At 37.7% G+C, this 26,383-nt stretch overlaps 1 protein-coding gene across 3 annotated transcripts in view; it reads right to left on the reverse strand.

Annotated features, from left to right (window-relative positions):
• LOC146834526 (ferric reductase 1-like) overlaps positions 1-26,383 on the reverse strand; it is a 594,548-nt gene that overhangs the window by 114,542 nt on the left and 453,623 nt on the right. For all 3 annotated transcript variants that reach the window (XM_085601924.1, XM_085601923.1, XM_085601922.1), the window contains one exon: positions 25,132-25,254. In XM_085601924.1, coding sequence (XP_085458050.1) covers positions 25,132-25,254 — 123 coding nt within the window. The remainder of the gene's footprint in view (positions 1-25,131; positions 25,255-26,383) is intronic.

The raw sequence follows: 26,383 nt of genomic DNA on the forward strand, positions 1-26,383 counted from the left end.
TTGTAGATTGTTATTGTGACAAACCTTAAAATGCCTCGCCACCGGATACGATGCATCATTGTTTACAATGGCACGTAAATGCTGAAGAATTCTAACATGTACTGGTTGTCGGGTGCTCCCGACATATCTGAGATCACATGTACAAGTTAGTACATAGATAGCGAATTCAGTTTTGCAAGTAAAAGATCCACGTATATCACATGGATCTGGGCTAAAAGGTGTGCAATATTGGTTGGTGTTTTTACCAAATTTGCACGCTCTACATGTGGAGCAGCGCTTGAACCCCGGCCGGGATTTCAACCACTCTTCTTGCTTTCTGAGCTCAGGAAAATCATGACAGACATGGGTCCTTAAGGAGGGTCCCCTCCTGTATGTAATTGTTGGCCCATCCGGTAATCTTGGTTTTAAGACCAAATCAGTTTTTAATATTGGCCATCGTTCTTGAATAATGGACCGGATTTGTCTCGCCTGTTTACTGTAGGCTATAATAAGCCTGGGGGTCTGGCTGTTGTTTGCAGAATCACTGTCAACAGAAATGTTAGATGTTGTTAAAAATAGTGATTCGCGAGTTCTAGCTTCTGTTTTAAGAACTGCATCCCTCAATATTGATTCCCTGTGGCCCCTTTGTCTGAATCTTTCCAGAGCTTCAGCTGTACAAATTTTAAAGTCATCGGCTTCACTGCAAATCCGTTTGAGCCTCAATAATTCTCCATACGGAATATTATCGATAACATGTCTGGGATGCGCACTGCTGGCATGAAGAGTATTATTTCCAGCAGTGCTTTTTCGATAAAGTTTAGTGGCCAAATGATTCTGATGTACAAACACTTTAACATCTAAAAATTCAGCTTCACACTCACTGATGGAAGAGGTGAATCTTAGATTTTGCTGATTATTATTAAGGGCAGTAACAAAATTAGTCGCACTGGCAATGTCACCACGCCATAAGATAAAAACATCATCAATAAATTGCATCCAAAGTACCACATGCTCATTATATATATCACGATGTGTTAGTCTAAGGACATGCTCCTCCCACCAGCCAACATGCAAACATGCATAGCTGGGAGAGAAGCATGCCCCCATCGCCACACCACGCTTTTGAACATAAATGTCATTACCAAATAGGAAAAAGTTGTTATTAAGACACCAACCGGTAAGTTCCATCAATAATTTGTTATGGTTGTAACAATTAATGGGCCTCTTGCCAAGGAAAAATTCCAAAGCTTTAAGCCCAGATGCATGGTCAATACTTGTATAAAGCGACTCGATATCTAAGGTGATAAATAGCATATCATCGCTCCAACCAGCATTTTTGATTTTACAAATGAAGTCCCCAGTCTCTGATGTAAGTGGGAAGGCTTTTTACCAAATCCTGCAGGATGTAATCGATATATTCGGTTACATGTTCCGCTACTCCTGCAATGGCAGAAATAATAGGCCTCCCAGGTACTGGAACAACTTGTTTGTGGACCTTGGGTAAAAGATATAATTTTGGTAGTAAAGGGTGCTCAACATGTAGAAACTCAAATTCCTGTTTGGAAATCATGCCTTCTCTTTTCCATTTCAACAGAAGTTTTTTTAATACTTGTCTAGCTTCATTAAAGTCCTTAATGGTGCTCTTGGAATAGCATGATGGATTATTAAGTTGATTCATTGCTTCCAGGATGTAGGCTTCTTGTGGCCAGATAACCACGTTACCTCCTTTGTCCGCAGTGGCCACAATAATCCTATGATCATCACTCAATTTCTTGGTTAACAATGAATAGTTCTTTTCATGTTGACTTTTATATCTTTTTTTGTGTTTAATCCTATGGTATAGCTTTTTAAGATTGTCCACAATTACATCTTGAAAAACATCAATAGAATCCCTAGGCATTGTGGGGATACATTTCGATTTGGGTCTGAATGGACTCAGGTTCGCTCCCAATTGTTCAACTGAGGCCATTCTGAGCTCCCCCTGAGTGGAAACCATATCAAGATCAATCGTATCATTAGTGGCCAGTTGATGCATTGTCAAAAAGGTTTTAGTGTCTCTCGCATGTAAATTTAAAGGGTTCATTGCAACAGCAGTGTCAATAGTAGAATCCTTTTCATTCTCATTATGACCCTCTTTGACACAAAAGAACTTTTTTAATTTAAGTTTTCTGATGTAAAGATAAATATCAACTCTCGTTTTTGTATAGTTGAAGTCTGAAACCGGACAGTATGTTAATCCAAGGCTTAAAAGTTGTTTCTCGGCTTCAGTGAGGGTGACTGTAGATAGATTTATAATTTCATTGTTTGTTAATACTTTTTTCGCCAATATTGCTTTTTTTGTTTTTTGGGCGATTTTATGCTTTTTCCGGCGTTCACTCCTCCTTTTATTACATCTTGTTCTTTTTGCTGTTGAGCCTTCGGTGGTGGTTTGGTTCGTGGTCGAAGTGTTTGGAGCCTGTCCGACACTAAAAAAATCCACCTCTTCTCCTAAATCTAAAACAATGGTATTAGGGTCCCATGAGCTGCAGCCTTCCTCGTCAGACGAAGGCCCACTTGTTAATGATTCAACATCACTCAACTCTTGGTTTAAATTGGTTGCTTCATTAGGTGTTACAGAACTCCGCGTTGTTACACGATCTATGGGCCTTGTAGATTTCGTCTGCTGTGACTGTTGTGCAAATTTGGATCTTTTCGCATTCTCGAATTTCTTGGCGAAGGTATAAATACGGCCCTGGGCATAATCCTCCTTGTCACGGGCAAACTTATACACCTTTCGCGCCTTGATCTTATTTTCCTGTTTAACGAGCCTTTCATTAATTGATTTGCGCGTTTCAGTAATTAGAGCATTAGGCTCAAATTTTGCCAACAGGTCATTGATTTCTTGAATCTCTACCATCAATGCTTCCCTATCGATAGTAGCGTATTTAACCAATATTTGCAGTAGTTTGGCCGAAGATTCCAAATTAGCATGGCCCCATTCCTTAAGCATATTTGGATTTGGTTTCTCATAACTCGGCGCCAACAGTATTCGAAACCCCGAGGCACACGGTTTTCTTCCAAATACATTGTTAAAGACTTGTGTTCCCACCACTTCGGCATTTCCTGGTACATCTATTTTTCCAATCTTTTTAACACCGCTTTAATTTGATTTTCTTCAGAAATGTCACTTCCACTTTGTTCAGCAATATTCTTGTTGCTAGAATTTGTCGTAATTTTAGGCAGACTAGAGTAGAGTGCAGCCGCCGCCGCTTCTCTCCCACGAAGAGTTTCCTCTGACATAGTGAAACACTCGAATTGCTTAAATTATCAAACGCTGTTTAACCGGAGCAGAAACTCGCCTCCAGGCTTTTAACGTTCTGTGCCAAACAACCTCCCCACCGTGTCGATAATTATGGTTCACTCACCGCAGAGGTTACTTTGTTGCAGTAGGTTGTGTAATGCTGAAAACAAATGCTGCTCGTAAATCACCTCTGCCTGGATTTTCCGAACCAAATGTTCACGGGGGCTGCTGTTGAAGAAATCCCTTTCAAGGAAAATAATGCAATTGATTGAACACAGCAGCCAGCTTCTCGGGAGTGGAAATGCCTCAGAAACAATCACCTTCCGACATTAAATCCCACACTTGCAGTCTCCAAACAATCCGTATCAACGGAAAATAGAAACCACGCAAATCCAAAGTAAGGCATAGTAGTTGTTAATTTATTTTAAAGCCGAGTCTTCACAAAATCTGACGCGTTTCGGGCATCCGACCTTGCTCACAGACAATCAGTTAAATAAAATGAGCCCATTTTATACATTTAGGCTTTCAATTGGCTGCATTTTTTTCACCATTTTTTTACACCATGTGACATTTAGAAAGTGAAGACACATTACTCAAAGTCAGATAGTCTGTTTTCCAAACAATTACATTTTAGACCACATTATGCAATGACAGGTTAAAATCCAAAAGCATCAAGCATAAGTCAAATATTCAGTTTGTATATGTTCTAATTGAACAATTAACGCAAAACATATATAAATATGCATAGTTATTTAGCATATTATATATATGCACACACAGATATTACCTACTAGCGGTCACCAATAGGTAGCTATAGTTAGGACCTAGTTACCATAGGAAAATCATAACATTCTTTTCCCGATAACTTTGGCGCCGGTTGACGAATCTTCGCGAAATTTTGAAAACTGGTGGGGCGCTCCGGTCAGCTCCTATCCTGAGAGTTTGGGGGTGATTCGTCAAGCGGGGGCCGAGAAAAAAGGAGGTCCCAAAACACGTTTTCCCATGTTATTTCCCATACGAAATTTTAGACACGGCTACAGCCCGAACTGCTGAACGGAATTACACCAAATTTTGCAAAAAGGTAGCCCTTGGTTCAGAAAGCACCCTTTTTTTTAAATGGTGTAAATCCGTTCAGTAGTTCATTAGAAATTCAAAAAATAGAGGTCAAAAAATCAATTTCCCATAGGAAACTTTAGACACAGTTATAGCAAAAACTGCTAAACGAAATTACACCAAATTTGGCAAAAAGGTACTGCTTGGCTCAGAAAGCGAACTTTTTCAAAATGGTGTAAATCCGTTCAGTAGTGTTTGAGAAATTAAGAAATAAAGATAGTAATATCTAGAGGCACGGAGGATCCGCGCACCCTCCCGATCGCGAGCGTAATGCTAATTGACTGTCAACACTCCTAACCAGGAAGTGTTGGCAGCCATCTTTGTTTACAAAGCATGTTTCTTATTGGTTATTAACATATGTTGGTAAGGTACAGCATAAAGGATAAGGTCAAGCATTGCAAAGCCAACCACACCTGCTATTGTCATTTGCAACATTGTGTGGTGAACTTGTGACCTGACAGCTAAATTGAATGTTGCATGACCTGTTGCTATGGAAACTGACATCAAGGACAAGGGGTGAAGATGTCAGTTGAGAAGCATTATTCTCTGTGATCAATGCAAAATCGTTTTTCAATTTGAAAAACACTGGGAAGCAATGCCATTTGTTGATTATGTCTATATGTGTTGAAAAACTGAGTGAAAGTTGGCCAATACTGGTTCAACCTTGCAGAGTGTGTTGATCTACATTCTCTGTGTGAAAAAGAAAATCCTGACTGAGTGTGTGAGATTTTGCGTTCAACAGATTTTTTTAAATAGGTGAGTTACATATTTTTGAGGTTTATTTCAAAAAGATTTGAAATTTTTATGAAACGGTTTTCTTTTAAATATATTGTTAAATGCAGAGAGATATTGGGATTATTTGTATTGTACTTGAAGTTTGTTTAAAAAACAGTATGTATAGTAATATATAGATTTTTAAGTGTGTTGAAAGGTATAGTTGAATGAAGGCTCTTATTTACTATTAGTTGGTTAAATATGTACTAAGAAGGTGTATTTTCTAAAATATTCATAAAAGGTGTAGTTTATTATGCATGATTATTTCTTCTGTGCAAAAAAGTATAGTTTGAAAATATTGTATTATTATAGATAGTTTGGAAAAAGGAGGTACAATTGTGCCGTTTGCAAGATTATCATGTAAGGTGTTATTAATTATGATTCTGTTATTAGATTGTGCAGTTTTAAAAATCCTCATAAACAAGTGTTCTTTATTACTCTTACTCATTAAGTCTGTTTTGAGGTACAGTTTGATGATGTTGCATATTTCTAGATTTAATGGACAATATGTAGTTCAAAAGAAAGTCAGTATATTTCATTCTTTCTGTTATGTAGTAGTTATCTTCTTAAGTAGATAGTATGTCATGAGTCATGTATTTGTTTAAATTGTATTTATATACTTGTATGTATATTTATTGAATTAATTAGAGGTACCTGATACATTAGAGGACTGCAAAGGTAGTGAAAATGTGATTTTATAAATGCATGAGAAGTGATTTTGTGGTTCTAGAATGTCCAATTTCGTAGTTAGTATGTAAGTAAATGTGCACAATCTATGCGGTCCCCTAACCCCCTGCACACTACTGATTCACTATTCATGTGGTGCCCCAATCAGACTGTCAGTCTATGTCCACTCCTGCAATCATGCTGACAGAACCATGTTCTTATCTAATCTCTGTGCCAAAACACAAGCACTTATAAACTGTTCCTGCAGTAAACTACCAGCAGTGTAACTATCAAGTCACTATCAATGCACTTGTAGACCGTCTCAGGCATTACAATAAGCAGTGCTATAGTCAAATGTGCACAATCTACGCAGGCCTCTAACCACTAGCAGACTACTGATTCACCCTTGGAATAAGCCAGGAACTATTTATGTAGTGCCCCAATCAGCCAGTCACTGTCCGTCCTGTCCTGTAATCATTCTGACACAACCATGTCCTTATCTAATCTCTGTACCAACACACATGCACTTATAAACTGTCCCTGCAGTCAACTACCAGCAGTATAAATATCAAGTCACTATCCATGCGCTTGTAGAGTGACTCAGGCATTAAGATAAGCAGTGCTACAGTCCAATGTGCACTATCTATGCAGGCCTCTAACCACAAGCAGACTATTGATTCACCCTTGCACTACGCCAGGTAGAATTCATTTGGTGCCCCAATCAGACTGTGACTCTGTTCACTCCTGCAATCATCCTGACAGAAGCATGTACTTATGTAATCTCTGTGCCAACACACATGCACTTATAAACTCCCTGCAGTCAACTACCAGCAGGGTAACTATCAAGTCACTATCCATGCACTTGTAGAGCGACTCAGGCATTAAGATAAGCAGTGCTACAGTCAAATGTGCACAATCTATGCAGGCCTCTAACCACTAGCAGACTACTGATTCACCCTTGGAATAAGCTAGGAACTATTCATGTAGCGCCCCAATCAGCCTGTCACTGTCTGTCCACTCCTGCAATCATCCTGACAGAACCATGTCCTTATCTAATCTCTGTGCCAACACACATGCACTTATAAACTGTCCGTGCAGTCACATACCAACAGTGTAACTATCAAGTCACTATCCATGCACTTGTAGACCATCTCCGGCATAAAGATAAGCAGTGCTATAGTCAAATGTGCACAATCTACGCAGGCCTCTAACCACTAGCAGACTACTGATTCACCCTTGGAATAAGCCAGGAACTATTTATGTAGTGCCCCAATCAGCCAGTAACTGTCTGTCCTGTCATCATCCTGACAGAACCATGTCCTTATCTAATCTCTGTACCAACACACATGCACTTATAAACTGTCCCTGCAGTCAACTACCAGCAGTGTAACTATCAAGTCACTATCCATGCACTTGTACAGTGACTCAGGCATTAAGATAAGCAGTGCGACAGTCAAATGCGCACAATCGATGCAGGCCTCTAACCACCAGCAGACTATCGATTCACACTTGCAATAAGCCAGGTAATATTCATGTAGCGCCCCAATCAGCCTGTCACTCTCTGTCCACTCCTGCAATCATCCTGACAGAACCATGTCCTTATCTAATCTCTGTGTCAACACACATGCACTTATAAACTGTCCCTGCCGTCAACTACCAGCAGTGTAACTATCAAGTCCCTATCCATGCACTTGTAGAGCAACTTAGGCATTATGATAAGCAATGCTACAGTCAAATGTGCACAATCTATGCAGGCCTCTAACCAATAGCAGAGTACTGATTCACCCTTGGAATAAGCCAGGAACTATTCATGTAGTGCCCCAATCAGCCTGTCACTGCCTGTCACTGTCTGTCCTGTCCTGTAATCATCCTGACAGAACCATGTCCTTATCTAATCTCTGTGCCAACACACATGCACTTATAAATACCAGCAGTGTAACTATCAAGTCACTATCCATGCACTTGTAGAGTGACTCAGGCATTAAGATAAGCAGTGCTACAGTCAAATGTGCACACAATCTATACAGGCCTGTAACTACTAGCAGACTACTGAATCACCCTTGCAATAAGCCAGGTAGTATTCATGTAGTGCCCCAATCAGCTTGTCATTCTCTGTCTGCTCCTACAATCATCTTGACAGAACCATGTCTTTATGTAATCACTGTACCAAAACCTAGGGATTTATAAATTTACCTCTCTATTTCGTTGCAGTACTCTAATCATTCAGTCAGTATTTATGTACTCATGCAATGACCCTGGTAGTAATACATCAATATTACAAACATCTATCCAGAATTCATGCAGTCCTCTAAACACATAAACACTACTTATTTAGTCCTCCATTTTTCAAATTACTACAGTACATTACTGCAGTAAATGGGTTGTGATTTCTAAACAAAGCAGAGAAATATGTTTTATGTAGAAGATATTTGTTTAATAATACAATAAATTATTTTATAGTTTTATATTAATAATATTATATTTCGGTTTTTTTCAAAACAGACAGTGTTCATCATCATTACAAAAAAAGTCACCATGACTAAAAAAACAGAAAGAAGGAAACAACAAAGTATTATTTGAAGAAAACACAACAGCAAAAATTAGATGAACTACAACATGTGGGAAAAAAGATAAAAGTCTCCTGGTAAGAGAATAAAAGAATTTATTAGAAAACTTTCAAGTGCTGAAAACAGTGTGCACAATGTGGAACATACAAAAAATGCCCCAACAACAAAGAAGAATAAAAAGAAAAAAGGAGAAGTTAATAGAAAAATGCATTCTGAAAAATCAATGTATGGTAAAAGGAGAAAGAATCAGTTTGAAGAGATTAGGAAGAGAATGTTTTACAATAGAGTTGTTTTTAATTTGTTCAAAGATGTGAAGAAATATCATAGAAAATCCGCATTTTATAAAAAGAAAAAACAGATTGAAACTATTGTTGAAAAGGCTTTTGAATTAAAAAGGAAATTATTCATTTTAGTATTAAACAGAATTCGTTTTATGAAGGCCAAAAGTAAAAGGAAGAGAGTAATTAACAGAACTAACTTTTGTGATTTTTTTGGGGTGAATGGAAACACAGTTCAAGTTCAGAGCCTTTTTTTTAATGAAGAGAGCTATTTTCAAACCAATAGTTTATTGCATGCAGTTGATACCACTGGTAGTGCTTATGAGGTTAAAAATGGTTGTCCAATTGAAAAAGAAAAAATGGTCCCTAGAAATGCAGAAGTGGTAGCTGATGAAGTTCTAGGGAGACGTACTAAAGCCCCAGTGTATACTTGGGATTGTAGCAGTATATGCAGTATACGTCAGGAATCTATTGATATTTTATGGAATTTCTTACCAGAGTATAGTAAAAAAAAGTCTTAAACAAAATCTTAAGATGTTGCAAGGACTGGATCCTTGCAGAGTGAGAAAAAATACTGGTTTGCAAGGTCATTCTCTGGCTTGTCTTTCTAGAACAGTATGTCAAAGTGTTTTTCATAATTTTAGAATGTTAGCAGTACATCATTCTCAAATGCGGAAGTTAGTCAGAAGATTGTATTACGCAAAAAGTCCAGCAATATTTTTAAATGAATTAAACAGTGTTCTTGTGCATGGCTCTGTATCAGATGTAAAAAAAATTGTGATGAAATAGAGTTTCGTTACTTTGGTCCTGAAGAAGAGAGTAGACAAAGTGAGACATTGATAGAAGTAGGCGTTGAAGAAAACGTGGAAAAGATTAGTAAAGAGGAATTTGAAGAAGAAATTACAAAGTTTAAGGTAATTTCGTGTGAAAGGCCAAATTATACTTGTATACTTGTATTTGTTGTCGACGAACTCACTATACGAATCACACTAGGACTGTTGATCTGTATTTAAAAAGTGAAAAAGAAAATAATGATAAGTGGAATTTGCAACTTATTTGTTGGTAGAGGATTGTTTTGATTTGGGTACTAATTTGAGTACTAATCAACGTATTTGTAAATATTGTTATAACAAATTAGAGGATAATAAAATGCCAGGAAGAGCTGTCCATAATGATCTTGATTTGGTACCTATTCCTCAAGAACTGATGGATTTAAACGCATATGAGTGTATTCTAATTCAATCTGTGCACCCGTTTCAGGGTATTGTTCGTATGGAGCCTACAATAGGTAAATTGCCTCCCACATATTTACAGAGAGGATTAAAAGGAAGAGTTGTATATTTACCTCTAGATTTAAAGAAAAATATTGAAACTATTGGTGTAGATAAAGAAGAAAGTGAACCCTTAATTATTCTTGTGAATGGTGTTCCTACTAAGAGTAAGAAAATCTGGCAGGAATTAGTGGATGTCAGGAAAGTGCAAAAGGCAAAATTGTATCTTATAAAGAATAATGAATACTACAAAAATGTGTATGTGGAAGAAGAATAAATACATTTAGCGGATGATACTGAAATGTCAAGTGGTCAAATTGAGAAAGTGGACATATGCAAAAGTGAAGAAATTTATGAACATTATAGTGTACATCCTTTACATTCTAAATATGTGTTGGGGAATACTATTGAATTATTCCAAATGAAGAAAGCGAAGGGGAATCCCTTGAGTGTTTGGGAAAAGAGTTTGGAAGCTCGTTTTCCCCAGCTGTTCCCAACCTGAAAAGGTGGACGATATCACGAATGATCAATACAGATTCCTGCATCAGAATATCGGACAACAAGATTGCATGCAAAAGATCCTAGATTTCGACAATGTATCCCATATATATTTCATCTTTTGTTTGAGAGTGACTTGTCTGGACTTTCATATGCAGTCAACCATATATTAAAAACAGGAGTACATCTTCGAAATGTTTCTGCAAAGGAATTTATGGAAAAAGTACATCAGAGAGATGATCATTTGGAATCTCAACTGATTAATTTGATGGCATGTCAGCGTGGTAAAAATGAGTATTGGTATCGTCGTCATGGAGAACTTAACTGCATGCTAAGGAATTTAGGAACTCCAACCTGGCTTGTTACACTAAGCTGTGCTGAATACGCATGGGATGATTTACTTCAATTTCTTCGAGAAGCAAATTCAAACATTAAAAACATTGAATTCAAGACTCCTGGAGAATTGTGTTCTTTGGATCCTGTAAATTTATGCAGATATTTCAATCATAGGTTTGAAGCTATGATGTCTTTTAGCTGCAACAAAAAGAATCTTCTTCTTGGAGAAGTTATTGATTTCTTTTGGAGAAAGGAGTATCAAGCTAGAGGGGCTCCTCATATACATATGCTTCTATGGATCAAGGATGCACCCAAATTTGGAACTGATTTGGATGACACTGTTTTTCTTTTATTGAAGATTATGTTACATGTGCTATACCTAAAAGAACAGAAGAAAATACCTTAAGGCAACAAATGTTATGATTCCAAAGTCATCGATGTGGAAAATACAAGTCGAAGGAAATACAAGTCGAAGGAAAAGTTTTATACCAAATGTCGTTTTGGATTTCCACGTCCAGTAATATCCAAAGGAAGAGTAAACAGTTTAATGTCAGCAGTGAAACATACCATCACTAGAAAATCTCCCAAAAATACGTACAATTTGAGAAGAAGTGAAGAATCCAAGTATATCAATGATTAAAATCCAGTTATTCTCTCAATGAGGAATGCTAATATGGATATCCAGTATGTTGTGGACAATTCCATTGCTGTTGCTCTGTATGTAACATCATACATAACAAAATCAGAAAAGACGGAGTTGAAAGAAATGTGGGAACAAATTTCCCACGAGAAGACTCTCAGTAAGAAATTGTACAGCTTTAGTTTGAAGATGCTGTCACATCAAGAAATTGGATCGTATGAATGTTCAGATCGGTTATCTTCTGCAAGTTTATATTCAAAGTCAAGAGGCATTATTTGGGTTAGTCTAGGTCTTGCTGCAACGTGAAATTGAGTACTTAAATCTATACAGGAAATTGAATATTTATCATTAAATGAACCGGGAAACACAGATCTAGTCAAAACAAACATGTTGGATACATACTATCCAAATAGAACCTCATCTTGAGAACATATGTCTCTATGAAGTACTGCAATATTACAGTTTTAAGAGAAATACTACAGAGAATATAAGTGAAGGAAAATATGCAGTGATTGGTTCAGAAGGATGTCTGGTGAAACATACAAAAGGAAATCTCATTAATCATAGAAAACTGAGCTGTGACACTCCTGATAAGAGAATTTTACTATTTAGCACTTTTACAACTCTTCAAACCTTGGCGTACGGAACTGGAATTATTTGGAGATTTTGAGTGCTATGAAGATTCTTTCAATGCATGTAAGGATAGCATTGAATGCACAGTTTTTACAAATTATCTCAAATTGTTGAATGAAGAAATCGATCAAGAAGCTACTATTGCAGCTGAGATTGCAAGAGACAGTTCTCAAGATAGTCAAAGTTCTGCTCCACGGAGTCAGGATCCTCTAGGAGAGCCAATTCTTGAAAATGAAGCAGCCATTGCCATGAGTGAAGTGGAAACAGCAATGCATCAAGCTCAAGAAGATATGATGGACTTAGGAATCTTGGAAGAACAATTAATATTGAACAGAAAGAAATATACCAGCAAGTGAAACAGATCGACCATGGTTTTCTTCATGAAAAGAAAGAATGCACATGCACATCATTTCAACCTATCCGAATGTATGTCAGTGGTCAAGCTGGTGCAGGAAAAAGTTTCTTAATTAAAGTTTGACCGGTTATCTACAGAAAACAACGGACTCAGATTTGTCTTCTGTTGTAACTGCTCCTACTGGGTTGGCAGCACACAACATTAAAGGAATTACATTGCATCGTTTCCTAATGCTACCTGTAGAGCATGAAAATAAATTGGAATCTCACAAGCTATCTGGAGAAGCTTGTTATAAAGTTTCAAGAGTGCTAAAGAAAATGAAACTTCTAATTATTGATGAGGGGAGCATGGTCTCAAACTTAATGCTTGCCTTTGTGCATTTAAGAATGCAGCAAATTTTAAAAACAGAATACGATGTGTTATTTGGAGGAAAACATGTCATAGTTTTTGGTGATCTACTTCAACTTACTCCTGTAAAAGGACAACCAGTATTTAAAACACATCTGCATGAAGACACCAGAAAGTCTTTGGGAAGCATTGGAAATGTTAACATTTGGTTATATTTTGAATACAAAGAACTTATTAAAAATATGCGACAGGCAAATTATATAGATTACGGAACTATTCTTCAAGATATAAGAATTGGAGTATTGACAGAACATGGCAAACAAGCTTTGGAAAGTCGGCTACTTACTACCTTGTTTGCAAATGAAAATATAGTTCCTGAAAAATTATACAAGAAAATTGCAGAAATGAAGAACTTTTAAAGCTTGAAAATGAACCAATAATAAAAATTGAAGCGATTGATAAAATTGAGCATGAAGTTACTATTATTTTAACAGAAAAATTACAAATTTGGATAATTTGGAAAAATCTATATCTAAAACTGCTGGTTTAGAAAAACATTTATATGTATGTGTAAACTGTCGGGTCATTTTATGGCGTAATTTGAATGTGGAAAAAGGTTTAGTAAACGGCGCAAAATCTAATTTGATCAGATTGAAGAAGTAAAGCTCGTTTTTTGCTAGTTAAAGATTTGTATGTTCGTAGGAAACAGTTTCCTCTTTCTTTGGCATATGCGGTGACTATTCATAAATCTCAAGGTATAGGTGTAGACAGTGCTTTGGTAAACATCGGGAGTACCGTATTTAAAGAGAGTATGGCATATGTTGCTTTGTCCCGAGTCAGAACTTTATCTGGATTGTATTTGATTGATTTTGATGAGAGAAAGATTAGTGCAGATTCAAATTGTGTAAGAGAGTATAATCGGTTAAGAAGACTATATGCTACCAATTTAGGTGAATATCCTGTATATGAAAAGCGTGTAGTTGGTCGAAAACGGGGATATGAGAATATCTGCAGTGAAGTTAAAGAGAAGAAAGAAAATAAAGATAATGTTGAGATTCCAAGCAAAAAGCACAAGGAGACTATTGAAGAGATTGTTGGATATCAATTAGAAAATAGCTATGCAAATGTAGTGGTAAATGTTGTATTTTCTTTAGAATATCTGCAAGAGCAAATTATGGAGCATCAAGAAAAACGGGTTTGTTCTTTGTTGCATTCTATTTTTGAAAAATTGAAAACTTATAAAAGTAAAATCCAAAGTGTTTCTGATATTCGGAATCTTCTGGATATATTTAGTGGTTCTACACAATTTACACAGAATGTGCAACAAGATGCTCAGGAATTTCTAATGTATAGGCTTGCAGTATTGGAAGATGAAGGAATACAAATTGAAAATCTATTTGGACTTCATTATAAATGGCAACATGAATGTGAAAATTGTAAATTTACTTCTACCACTTACATAGACACTGAGAGATTCATATATATTTAACTATACCAGACTGTAAAACAGTGTCTTTCAACAAATTAGTTCAGAAATGTTACATTATTTATAGAAAGATTTGGAGAATATATAACTTTAATGATACAACGTTGTACAGCTGACGGAAGAAAATTGGAAACTTTAATTAAAAATTTTGTAGCAAGTCAACTATCAATATCAGGAAGAACTTTTGTAGCAGTAACAATTATTTTCCACGATGGACCTTCTACAACATCTGGACATTACACAGTCTATTTAAAATGCAATAAAGGATGGACATATTGTAATGATGCTCATTTGGTTTTTAAATATCGTTTGCCTAAGGAATTACAAAATTCATACCCAAGTCAAAGTTCTAAGAACATAATTCGGCCTATTAGGAATATGTTAATATGTATTAATACCAATACTTTGGACAATTTCAGTATTAAGGATTTCAGAAATATCATTTGGCCTACAGGAAAGATATTCATATAAATTAAGCGGTTTTTCAGAGATATTCTGTCAGCAAATATTTTAAATGACATCATTTAGAGTATTTGGAAATTATAAAGAATTGTTGATTGAATTATTGTTTATCTTCTTTGATATTATATTGACAAAATTCTCTTAGAAAGAAGCATTTTATATATACGAGAATTGCATTATATACTATGTTATTGAGGATGGTATTTATATGCAATGTGCAGAGATAGTTGACTATGTTTAAAATATTTTGACACAGATTTGTTTTTTTTTTAAACAATCTTATTGATTGTTGGTTTTTTTGCCCGTTGTTATGTGATGAGTAACATTGAAATCACTATTAATAGTGAAATTCAATATATTCTGACAACAGCAAAAAAGGCAAACTAAATAATTTATATAATGGTAAAATTATATTGTGTTGTAAAAATTATAAGATTATATTTTATAACTGTATTTTTTCTCTTTTACAGATCCTAATTCTAAATTTACATAATGACTCAGTTATTAAGACACAAAGTGCTTCAGTAAAATGTGCGCAATGTATGCAGATCCTTAACACCCAGCACAGTAGTGATTCACCCTTGCTATAAGGCAGGTAGCATTCATTTGGTGCCCCAATCAGACTGTCACTCTCTGTTCACTACTGCAATCATCCTGATAGAAACATATCCTTATCGAATCTCTTTGCCAACACACATGCAGTCATAAACTCTCCCTGCAGTCAACTACCAGCAGTGTAAGTATCCAGTCACTATCCATGCACTTCTACAGCGACTCAGGCATTAAGACAAGCAGTGCTACAGTCAAATATGCGCAATCTATGAAGGCTTGTAACCTCCAGCAGACTACTGAATCACTCTTTCAATAAGCCAGATAATATTCATGTAGTGCCCCAATCAACCCGTAATTCTCTGTCCACTCCTCCAATCATCCTGATACAAGCATGTTCTTATCTAATTTCTGTGGCAACACACAAGCACTTACAAAGTCTCTCTGCTGTCAACTACCACCACTGTAACTATTCCCTCAGTATTCATGCACTTGTAGAATGACTCAGGCATTAAGACAAGTGGTGCTACAGTCAAATGGCTTAGGCCCGTAACTCCCAGCAGACTAATGATTCATCCTTGCAATAAGCCAGGTAGTATTCATGCAGTGCCCCAATCAGCCTATCAGTCTCTTTCAACTCCTGAAATTATCCTGACAGAAGCATGTCCTTTTCTAATCGCTGTGCCAACACACAAGCACTTAAAAACTCACCCTCCTGCCAACTACCAGCACTCTCACTGTCTAGTCAGTGTCCATACACCTGTAGAATGCGTCACACATTAAGACTCATAGTGCAACAGTGACAGGTGCGCAATGTATGCAGGTCCCTAACCCCCAGCAGAGTACTGATTCACCCTTGGAATAAGCCAGGTAGTATTCAAGTAGAGCCCCAATCAGACTGTCAGTCTCTATCCACTCCTGCAATCATACTGACAGAACCATGTCCTTATCTAATCTCTGTGCCCACCCACGAGCACTTATAAACTTTCTCTGCAGTCAACTACCAGCAGTGTAAGGATGCAGTCACTATACATTTCAGACATTACCATGCAATAATAGTTCTTTTTTTAACCAGATAAGGTAGTTCTGATAAGAACTTTTTTTTTCTTTTTTTTTATATTTTCTTTTTATTTTTTCAGCGATTTTGTATTTTTTTGGTGTTTTTCTCAAAACTGAACAATAAAACAAAAAATAAATAAACAGGTAACTTTTGAAATTAAAGATTATTCCCAAAACAACCAAAAAATCAAAAAAATTAACATTGGTGGTTGCGTTGAGCGGCACAAATAGCATCCACCGACTGCTCTCCGTAGCAAACCAGTTTTTTGCACTTGATGCAACGCTGCTCTAAAAAGGCAAATTCAGACCTAATATCCATTGGAGCTTGAGATGTTGATGCTCCTGAAGTACTTGCTCCAGCTGCTGGTGGATTTAATGCAGCTCTCCTCATCTCCTCCCGAGCAAGATTCAGAGGATGGATTGTCCGAAGGTGTTTGTACATGCTGGCAGTGTCGCACAAGTACTTTTTTTCACTCCTTCTTGACAGCACTCTTTCACAAATTTTGCATGTCACCTTTGTGGCATTTACTTTTTTCTGTCCAGGTGGAAAGGTGAAGAACTTCCACACTACAGATTCTGGTCTCTGCTTTCTGGGTGCCTCCTGCAAGAATTCTTCATCCGAAGATCTTCCACTTCCTGGTGTTCTCCAGATGCCATTTTTCTTCAGAGTTGAAAGAAAAACACACAAAAAAAACAACGAGGTTGAAGTTGGAGAAGAGATGCTTCTCTGAAGATGGTCCAAGAAGAATGATGAAAATGGGTGGGGTCCTTCAATAGATACAGTGGGAAATTTTATAAACCAATCAAATCTTTTTTTTTGGAGGTCACATGGGATCCGCGAACCCTGCACTTACGAAGCATGCACCCGACGCGACTTCGCGAAAATATATTTAAAAGTGATATAGGAATATATTATTTTTATGAATACCTTAGATAATCTCTAGCCCTAATATGTATATGAAAGACACATACATATCATTTTAGAACATAAAATTTTTTGCAGGAGTCGCGTACCCAGCGCGTCTAGTACGCATATGATGTCATGTAGGGCCCGCCACCGTGCAAGCATCGCGTACTGCAATGCGCATGTGTCGCGAAGGCGCGGGAGAGGGAGTCGCGAACCAGTTGCATACCAAGCGCGCACACCACGTAACATTGTACTTGTATAACGTAACTGCAAAACACGCACCCGTCGCACACCGTACGCGGATCCTCCAAACCTGGTACGCGTACCTGCCATGCTGGGTACGCTTTCGGTGCGCGACTTAAAAAAAAAATGTATTTAAAAAAAGAAAATAATAAAAATATATTAAAATAAAAATAAAAAAATAAAACAAAATAATTATACTATGTTTTACTTTTAATTTTTTTTTTTAAATTACAAATTTCAGAAAAGCATATAATAATGTTTAATAAATAACATATTTGAAAAAACTCCAGAAATTCAGTATAAAAAACATAGATGTAATTAGTATTACACTTAAAAATTAGAATTTAAAAAAACTTTGAAATTCACTGAAAAAACCATAGGTTTCAGACACGTTATAGTTAGGAATTAGCATTTAAAAAACCTTACAAATTCACTGATAAAACCACAGGTTTTAGGGAAAGTTATAGTTAGCTGGACATTTCACTCATACAAAACCATAGAAATTTCTCCGTTATAGTTAGTTCTGCTAACCATAACTCGCGCGCCAGCAATGCACTGCTGATGATGTCACATATTACATCATTCATGACATGGTCAGTGACATCACTGATGACATCATTGATGACATCTCAAATGACATCACTGATGACATCACTGATGACATCATCCAGTGAATGTGGTTTTGTTTGTAATTTAAATATGTATTATATATATACCAATCTGTATTGAAGATTGAGTGGATATATAACTGTCTAGATGGAGGATTTAGTAGCTGTCTGACTGTTTAAGTGAGTAATTAAAAGTGTCTCACTAAATACATTGGTTAGTAACTAAAGTATGTGAATATATGCATCACTGTCTCTGTTGTTGTATAACCTGCTGTATCAGTTGGTCACTAACTACATGAGTGTCCATATTAGTTATTGATTAGTTGACTGAGTATTTGTATGGGAAACTGAGTGGGTATGTGGTTGGGTGGGTGGTGTGTAACTGTATGCATAGATGTGTGAGTTGTTGATTAACTAGGTGTCTGGATTTAAGAGTGCATGTGGAAACAGTTGTTTGGGTGACTGAGTGTGTTTATTTGTGTGTTGGTGACTGAATATATGTCTCAGTGGTACCTCTACAACAAAGTACAAAAATAAAGGCATTCTATGTGAGAGTTGGTGTATATAAATAAATAAACGTAAGAGTCAGTGATTGTGAGTAACTATATGGATGAGTGTATAATTGTAATAGTGATTTTTTAACATAGTAAATGGGGGTATAATGTGTATGAATAAATGAGGAGTTGTGTGTATAACTGTGTAGGTGAGTAAATGTAACTGTGATTGATTTTTATTCATGAGTAGGATGACTGCATAACTGACTAGGATGACTGCTGATGTGTCAATGTCTATATAGGTGTATAAGTGCATTTGATAGTGTTCTATTGATCAGTGACTGCATATAGAAGTGATTTTGTGGGTGAATGAGTAGTTGTGTGTGCAGACTTAGGAATCATTATGTGGGTATGTAGTAAGTGGTAATGGTGTGTCAATGGTTTCAAATACGATACTCTGTATTTTGCAGTGAATGATGCAAGGTTATAGTAGTGTGTGATGAGGTGTATCAGATTGTCACGTGGATGATGTCATCAGTGATGTCATCAGTGACGTCACTGACCATGTCATGAATGATGTAATATGTCATCAGCAGTGCATTGCGGGCGCGCAAGTTCTAGTTAGCAGAACTAACTATAACAGAGGAATTTCTATGGTTTTGTACGAGTGAAATGTCCAGCTAACTATAACATTCCCTAAAACCTATGGTTTTTTCAGTGAATTTCTAAGGTTTTTTAAGTGCTAATTCCTAACTATAACGTGTCCGAAACCTACGTTTTTTTCAGTGAATATATATATATATATATATATATATATATATATATATATATGCACATACATACATATATATATATATGTGCACATACATACATATATATAAATATATATATATATATATCACTGAAAAAACCATAGGTTTCACACATGTTATAGTTAGCGGAAATTTTACTGATAAAAAACCAATGAAATTCCCCCGTTCTAGTTAGTGCAGGCAACTATAACTCACGCGACCGCAATCCTCTGCTGATGCTAATACTGTATTTAGACACTTATTTGCCCATGTCTTCTTCCATACATTTTTAGCTATACATATATTACAAATATTTTTTTTTCATAAAGACACATATGTCATCAGCAGAAGATTGCGGTCGCGTGAGTTATAGTTGCCTGCACTAACTATAACGGGGGAATTTCATTGGTTTTTTATCAGTAAAATTTCCGCTAACTATAACATGTGTGAAACCTATGGTTTTTTCAGTGAATTTGCAAGGTTTTTTAAATGCTAATTCCTAACTATAACGTGTGTGAAACCTATGGTTTTTTCAGTGAATTTGTACGGTTTTTTAAATGCTAAGTTACTTTATGCCATTCGTGGCGTGCGCGCCCACTTAACGCAGTTCGTGGCCTGCTCCGGTCCGCTCCTATCCTGAAAGTTTCACAGTGATTCGTCAAGCGGGGGCCGAGAAAAAAGGGGGTCCCAAAACACATTTTCCCCATGCATTTTCCCATAGGACCTTTAGTCGCAGCTACAGCCCGAACTGCTGAACGGAATTACACCAAATTTAGTCCTCAGTTCAGACTTGTGCCTTTTGCTTAAATGGTGTAAATCCGTTCAGTAGTTCCTGAGAAAATCGCAGTTAAAAGTACATATACATCTATGGCCTGGGAGGATCCGCGCATCCTATGCGCACCCAGCGCAAACCCTGCCGTGCATGAGCTGTATTTTAATTGGCTGCCAACACTCTGAATCAGGAAGTGTTGGCAGCCATCTTGTGCCTCGGTAGCCGAGGCACAAGAAACCCAAAACAAAAGGTCGCAAAACGTAAAAAGGGGGCAGGGTAGAAACACCCTGACCCCCTAGGCCTGCTCAGGGGTCCCACAAGGACCCCCAAGGACCCCGTTTGCCAAAAGAAAAAGAAAAATTTTGTGTGGGGGTCTCAATAGTTGGCCCCCAGGGGACCGTAGGATTGAAGAGGAATTAATTCCCCAATTTAAAACGCGCCACAGGGCGTGTTTGCACACGTCACCTTAGGCCCCGCCCCCTTCCTTCACCATTGTACAAATATTCCTCTAAAATCAGCCGAACTACGAATTCCGATTTACTCACCTGTTATCAGGAGAGAACGCAGGGCTGCATCTTTTAGCCGAGCACTGACCCTGAAAAGTAATTCTAAGCGTACTTACCAGTAACTTGTATTTCCTTCCATAGGAATCCATTGTGTGGTTTTCAGCAGAAAAGTTTCAAAGTGTCTATTTTCACAAACTAAAAATATTCCTAAAAAATCGTCTGTATGACTTAAACACATTCATTCAACTGTTCACAGGAGATTCACCAGTGCTGGATCCAGGATCCACCACTGAGTAAGAAAAAGTAATGATAACACTACTTACCTGCTAAGATAATTTTCTGCCATAGGATAACTTTGGTGATTCCATGTGAAAAAAAAAAATTCTAAGTGTCAACTTTTAAAATACAATAATATTCCTTAAAAATCACTACTGTAACCAAAACGCGTTTACTCAACTGTTTACAGGAGATGTCCAAGGACTGAATCTAGGATCCAGTCCTGTGGTTAGAAAAGTAATCCATAAAGTAACTAATTGCATTTGACTAGAAATTCACATTGAGCTCAATGTTGCATTGCGTTTGAAATTGTGTTGCCCATTGTAACAACTGTAACTACAGTACTTAAAAGTCTATTGCCTATTTGCAAAGTATTTCAACTAAAGTAATTCATTCTGAGAAAGTATATTTTGTATTGTAATGTATAATGTAATTATAATGTAATTTAAAAAAAATATCTAAAAATAAATAGTTTAAATAATGTAGTAAATCAGTATCAAAAAAATCAGTATAACAATTAATACATTAAAAATTTTCATTTACAAAACCTTTGAAATTCACTGAAAAAAACCATAGGTTTCAGGCCTGATATAGTTAGGAATTAGTGTATAAAAAACCTTTGAAATTCACTGAAAAAAACATCGGTTTCAGGCCTGATATAGTTAGGAATTAGCATTTAAAAAACCTTAGAAATTCACTGAAAAAACAATAAAATGTCATTTGAGATGTCATCAGTGATGTCACTGATCATGTCATGAATGATGTAATATGTGACATCATCAGCAGTGGATTGCGGGGGCGCGAGATGTAGTCTGTACAACTAACTATATCGGAGGAATTTCAATGGTTTTATTCAAGTGAAATGTCCAGCTAACTAAAAGACCCCTAAAACCTATTGTTTTTTCAGTGAATTTCTAAGGTTTTTAAAATGCTAATTCCTAACTATGTCAGGCCTGAAACCTATGTTTTTTTTCAGTGAATATATATATATATATATATATATATATATGTATATCACATACATATATAAACAAATTGGAAACAAAGCGTCCCATCAATTAAACAAGTAGAAAAAAGCACCGAAGGCTCCAGGCGCTTTATTGCAGGTTAAAAGCAAGTGTGGCAGCTCTCTTCCCTGACGCATTTCAGCTTTGTGCCTTAATCATAGGTGAGCAGTCTTTGTGAGTTAAAAGAAAATACTTGCTTTTAAAGATGAATCATGGTCTCATTAACATGTCCTTGCCTCTGTTTAACTTTACACATTGAAAACATGTACTGGATTCACACGGGCTGCAGCCCAATTAAGAATGATAGATCCCATGCATTGTAGCCCCATGGTACTGTTATATATATATATATATATATATATTCAGTGCGCAAAATGTAATTGTCACATAGTCAATCTGCCACAAAGTTCCAAATCTTCATAATGCCCCATCGTCTGAAAGCGGCAATTAGCGATGAAATATCCCTTCTCGTTCCCTTGCCGGCAACCACTTGTATAATATTAGGATGAATCCTCTTGCATTTCAGTGGATGTGGGAGGGTCAGGCCCGCAAATTTAAACACCAGCAATAGCATCTTTGGTTGAGGCAGCACCCTGCAGGGCGGCATCGGCAAAACAGAAATGAAGCATTCAGTCAATAAAACATATAGAAAAAAGCGCCGTACACCATGCTCTCAAAGACTCTAGGTGCTTTATTGCAGGTTAAAAACAAGTGTGGCAGCTTTCTCTCCTGATGCGTTTCAGATTTGTGCTTTAATCATACAGTGAGCGCGGGACCGACGTCTGGGCATACCCGGTGCACTTAGGTTGTGAAAGCACAAGACACACAAATGATGGACGGAATGTGGAACAAATCAAACGTTCACCCCCAGTCAAAAGATCGGGGTTAAATCCATTGTTCTATTGCTCACCATGCCACCCAAGTTTAGACCCAGCCATATGAAAATCAGTGTTGACCCTGCTCCTCATGGGAACAGTCCAGCCCGAAATGCCCAGAGTTGGGTCCCGTGTTTACCACGCGACTGGATACAAGCTAGCTTGGCTGATGAGGAGTGATGCCCCAAAACCAGTCCCAGGATGCTTGTTTCCGGTCCAGGTAAGATCTCGTCTGGCAGTTTGGGCTAGACTGTTCCCATAGGGAGCAGGATCAAGACTGATTTGCATATGGCTGGGTTTGAACTGGAATGGTATGGTGGGCAAAAAAACACATGGATTTAGTCCTAGGTCTCTGTACTGGGGGTGAATGTTTGACATTGGTCAGCAGTCAGTTCATCCATTGTTCTTTTTACGGTTATGAATTTGCCATTTTCCTGTCTAAAGCTTCCAGTAGCCTTTTCTGGGTGGAAGGAGGAGTGAATGGCTCCCAAGAATGGGACCAAAAGGGCCTGGAATGGGAGGAGGTGTGACCTCTTCCTGACATGATGGCTTGCAGAATGTGCCTACCAACTGCACAAGCTTCAAAGAAGCATCCCCAGTCACAGGCAACTGTAACTCTTCCACAGTCCCGGCCCCGCCAAATTCCAAGTGACCAGAGTAGGATTAATCCCAGTGGGGAGAGAACCTGTTCCAGAACTGGTCTGCATGGAGGAGACCCCTTATTTCTATAGACACACCTAAGGGGTGTGCCCAGAGCTCTAACCAGGGGAAAATAGGTTCCACAATGTTGGATTTTAGCAGAACAGGGCACTGTGTGATTGTTTAGGGCTAACACCCCAGGACATAATGTCAAAGTAGGTAGGGTTATCCTTGGAAAAATGTCCCTCTTGGCCAGGGCCTCCCCCCCCCCCCCCCACAAAGTAGTGCCAGGCATAAAAGTGGCACACCTGGGTACCTTGTTTAGAACTTCTCTGGACATCTGGAAAACAGAAGGACTGCACCTGCTGTTGAACCAGCGGAGAGAAACCCCAAGGGCTGGATCTGCTCCCCACTTGTACCCAGGACTGAAAGTGGACTCCAGGGGCTTTATGGGCTAGCCTCCTGTTAAGCTCCAGCAACACTAACGTGACAAGAAGCTCAAGACTCTGCTGTCCCAAGCTAACCAGTTCCAACAGGATTTGCCCTAGACCATGCTGGTGTCTTCCTGGAGATTGAGTCCCGACCCCAAGTAGTGCCCAAGCGTCCTGGAACCTTGGCTGGTTTGTCCTCCAAAATTCCAAGACTGGGCAATTAGAAACTTTTTCTGAACTTTCACAAAAAGAACCAGCGTCTACATTCAGACCCCAGATGAGCCAAAGACACTGACATCACAAACAGTCAGTCAGAGTCAACTTGCTGGTTTGCCCTGCTGAAAGGATCCTGACTTTCAGAAAAGTTTCTAAGTCTGAATGTAGAGGACTTCACTGGAACAAACGCAAAGCATCACCTTACCGACATCAACGCTTTTGTGGGCCTGATCCTCAGACTTTGCACGCTAAGATTTTTCCTGCCTTCAACGTCAAGAGCCTTGCTTGGAACTTAATGCCAATAGCAGTGCTGCAATCGAAGTCCTGCACTGCAGTCTTCCACAGTGTCGTCCCTCTTTGGATTTAGCTGGCACCCCGAAATGTTGACAAGGATGTTCTCCAAGAAAAAGACTAAGTCAGAAGGTAAACTTTTCACCAACCCAAACCCGATCCCTGTATCCAACCTGCACTTCATCACAGTCTCCCTTAAATTTTTTACTTCAACTAGGTCTAGCGCAGCCAGATACCCGAAGTTTGTACTTTGTGCTTTTTGGCGCTAGAAGCATCTAAAATTTGAAAAATCATATTTCTAGCTCCCTCCACCCAATTTTTATAATTCTGCTGCCTGTATGTTCATTACATTTTTCTCTATTTTTATAAATTGTAGTGGAAGTAGCTTATTGTGTAGTGTTTTCTACTTTTTAAGTGTTGGGTACTGATAGATGCTTTACACATTTCTCCTATGTTAAGCCTGTCTGCTCTGTGCTACAGATACCACGGGTTGAGCTCATGTGTAAATTATTTACACCTAACTGGACCAAGATAAAAATTGTGCCATTATTACTTGAAGAGGACTCCCATCTACTTCAACTAATACTCCACTTTCTTACACAGTTGAAGTTTCTCCTTTACAAACCAAGTTTCATTGATTTGTTGGTTTATCAACCGTAGATCATTATTTTCTTTATGCATTCATAACAGAAATAGTATTTAGAGACATCAACTACCTGAAAGTACAATACAAGTGGTATAATCATTACAATGTTTCAATTTAGATTGCAAATACACATACCATGGGCTCTGACAGATGTAGAAACAGACGAACTAGAGTCTTGAGCACTGACACTGATGATTTCTGAAGTATTAACTTTGTCACTGGTAATTAGAGGAGTCTGGGTATGTTTTTGTATTATCCCTGAAAAGATAAATGTACAATACGATTAATGTCAGGTTTAGAAACATCACATGGACCCCATATGTACACGTTGTCAAAGTTACAATGCTGGCATACTGATAATTTTGTAACTAGGATAAACATTTCCTGGTGTATGGTAACTGTCATGAATGTATCACTTATGTGGTTAATCTGCCTCTTTATAGGAACCCTCATGCGATTAAGCTCCAGGATTAGAAGGAAATTAACAAAATATTTGGCTGTCAAGCAAAAAACCGTTATCTCAGCTCTAACAAATTTCCTTATTTACTAGGATTCGGACGAATCCTTTAATCGCTCACTTGGTTTCAAATGTCTCCTGCCCTTGAATGAGAATCAAATTCAGGTAAATACCTTCATTTAATGTTGTGATTCAATGTCCTGAGATTGTGAGGCCTCTAGGTATCCACCAGTCTTTTATTATGATTCCATCCACTCTACAATGCTGGTACGTCCAAGGTAGTTGCCACCATTGTCCAAATTCCGTGAAAAAGCATGATAAGGCTGCTCCCAAAACTTTTTATTTATCCAATCTTGTCTTTTCACAGAAACAAACCAAGAAAGGAGGGTAATGGCCTCGATCATCTACTGCTTTTATCTGAAAAGTATCTTGTAGCCTCTTGGTGCTTTCTCTTCCAAAAGGTGTTTGATGCTTTAGTATTCTTTGCATGATATTCAGGCCTCCGTTTTCAAATGTTGGTCTCTTCAAAGTTCGCTTCTCCTGTAGGACCGCTTTTCTAAATCCAAAGCACAGGTTGATCCAGTCATGGTAGACGGTATTCAAAACTATTCAAGCACTCCCGTTCTGGTTCTCACACAACATCTTACATAAGTGCTGTTGGGGTCAGCAGACCGGATACAATCGAGTCAGAAAAGATTTTCACCTCCGTGGTGAGCCGGTTACCACTCTCTGCTTTCTCCATTTTGAATTATCTGAGTAAAAAAAGGGAACCAGCCCACAATATTATCATACCTTTTAATGAAGTGCTTTGCCCAGCCAGTCACACCTCAGTACTGGGACAGGAAATTCTAATGATCATTTTGTAAACTGTATTTCATGTTTCTTGCTAATTTCGTAGAAAAACAAATCCACAGCATATCTATTCTGAGA

Source organism: Triturus cristatus, chromosome 4_2, assembly GCF_964204655.1.
Source record: "Triturus cristatus chromosome 4_2, aTriCri1.1, whole genome shotgun sequence".
Taxonomy (NCBI): domain Eukaryota; kingdom Metazoa; phylum Chordata; class Amphibia; order Caudata; family Salamandridae; genus Triturus; species Triturus cristatus.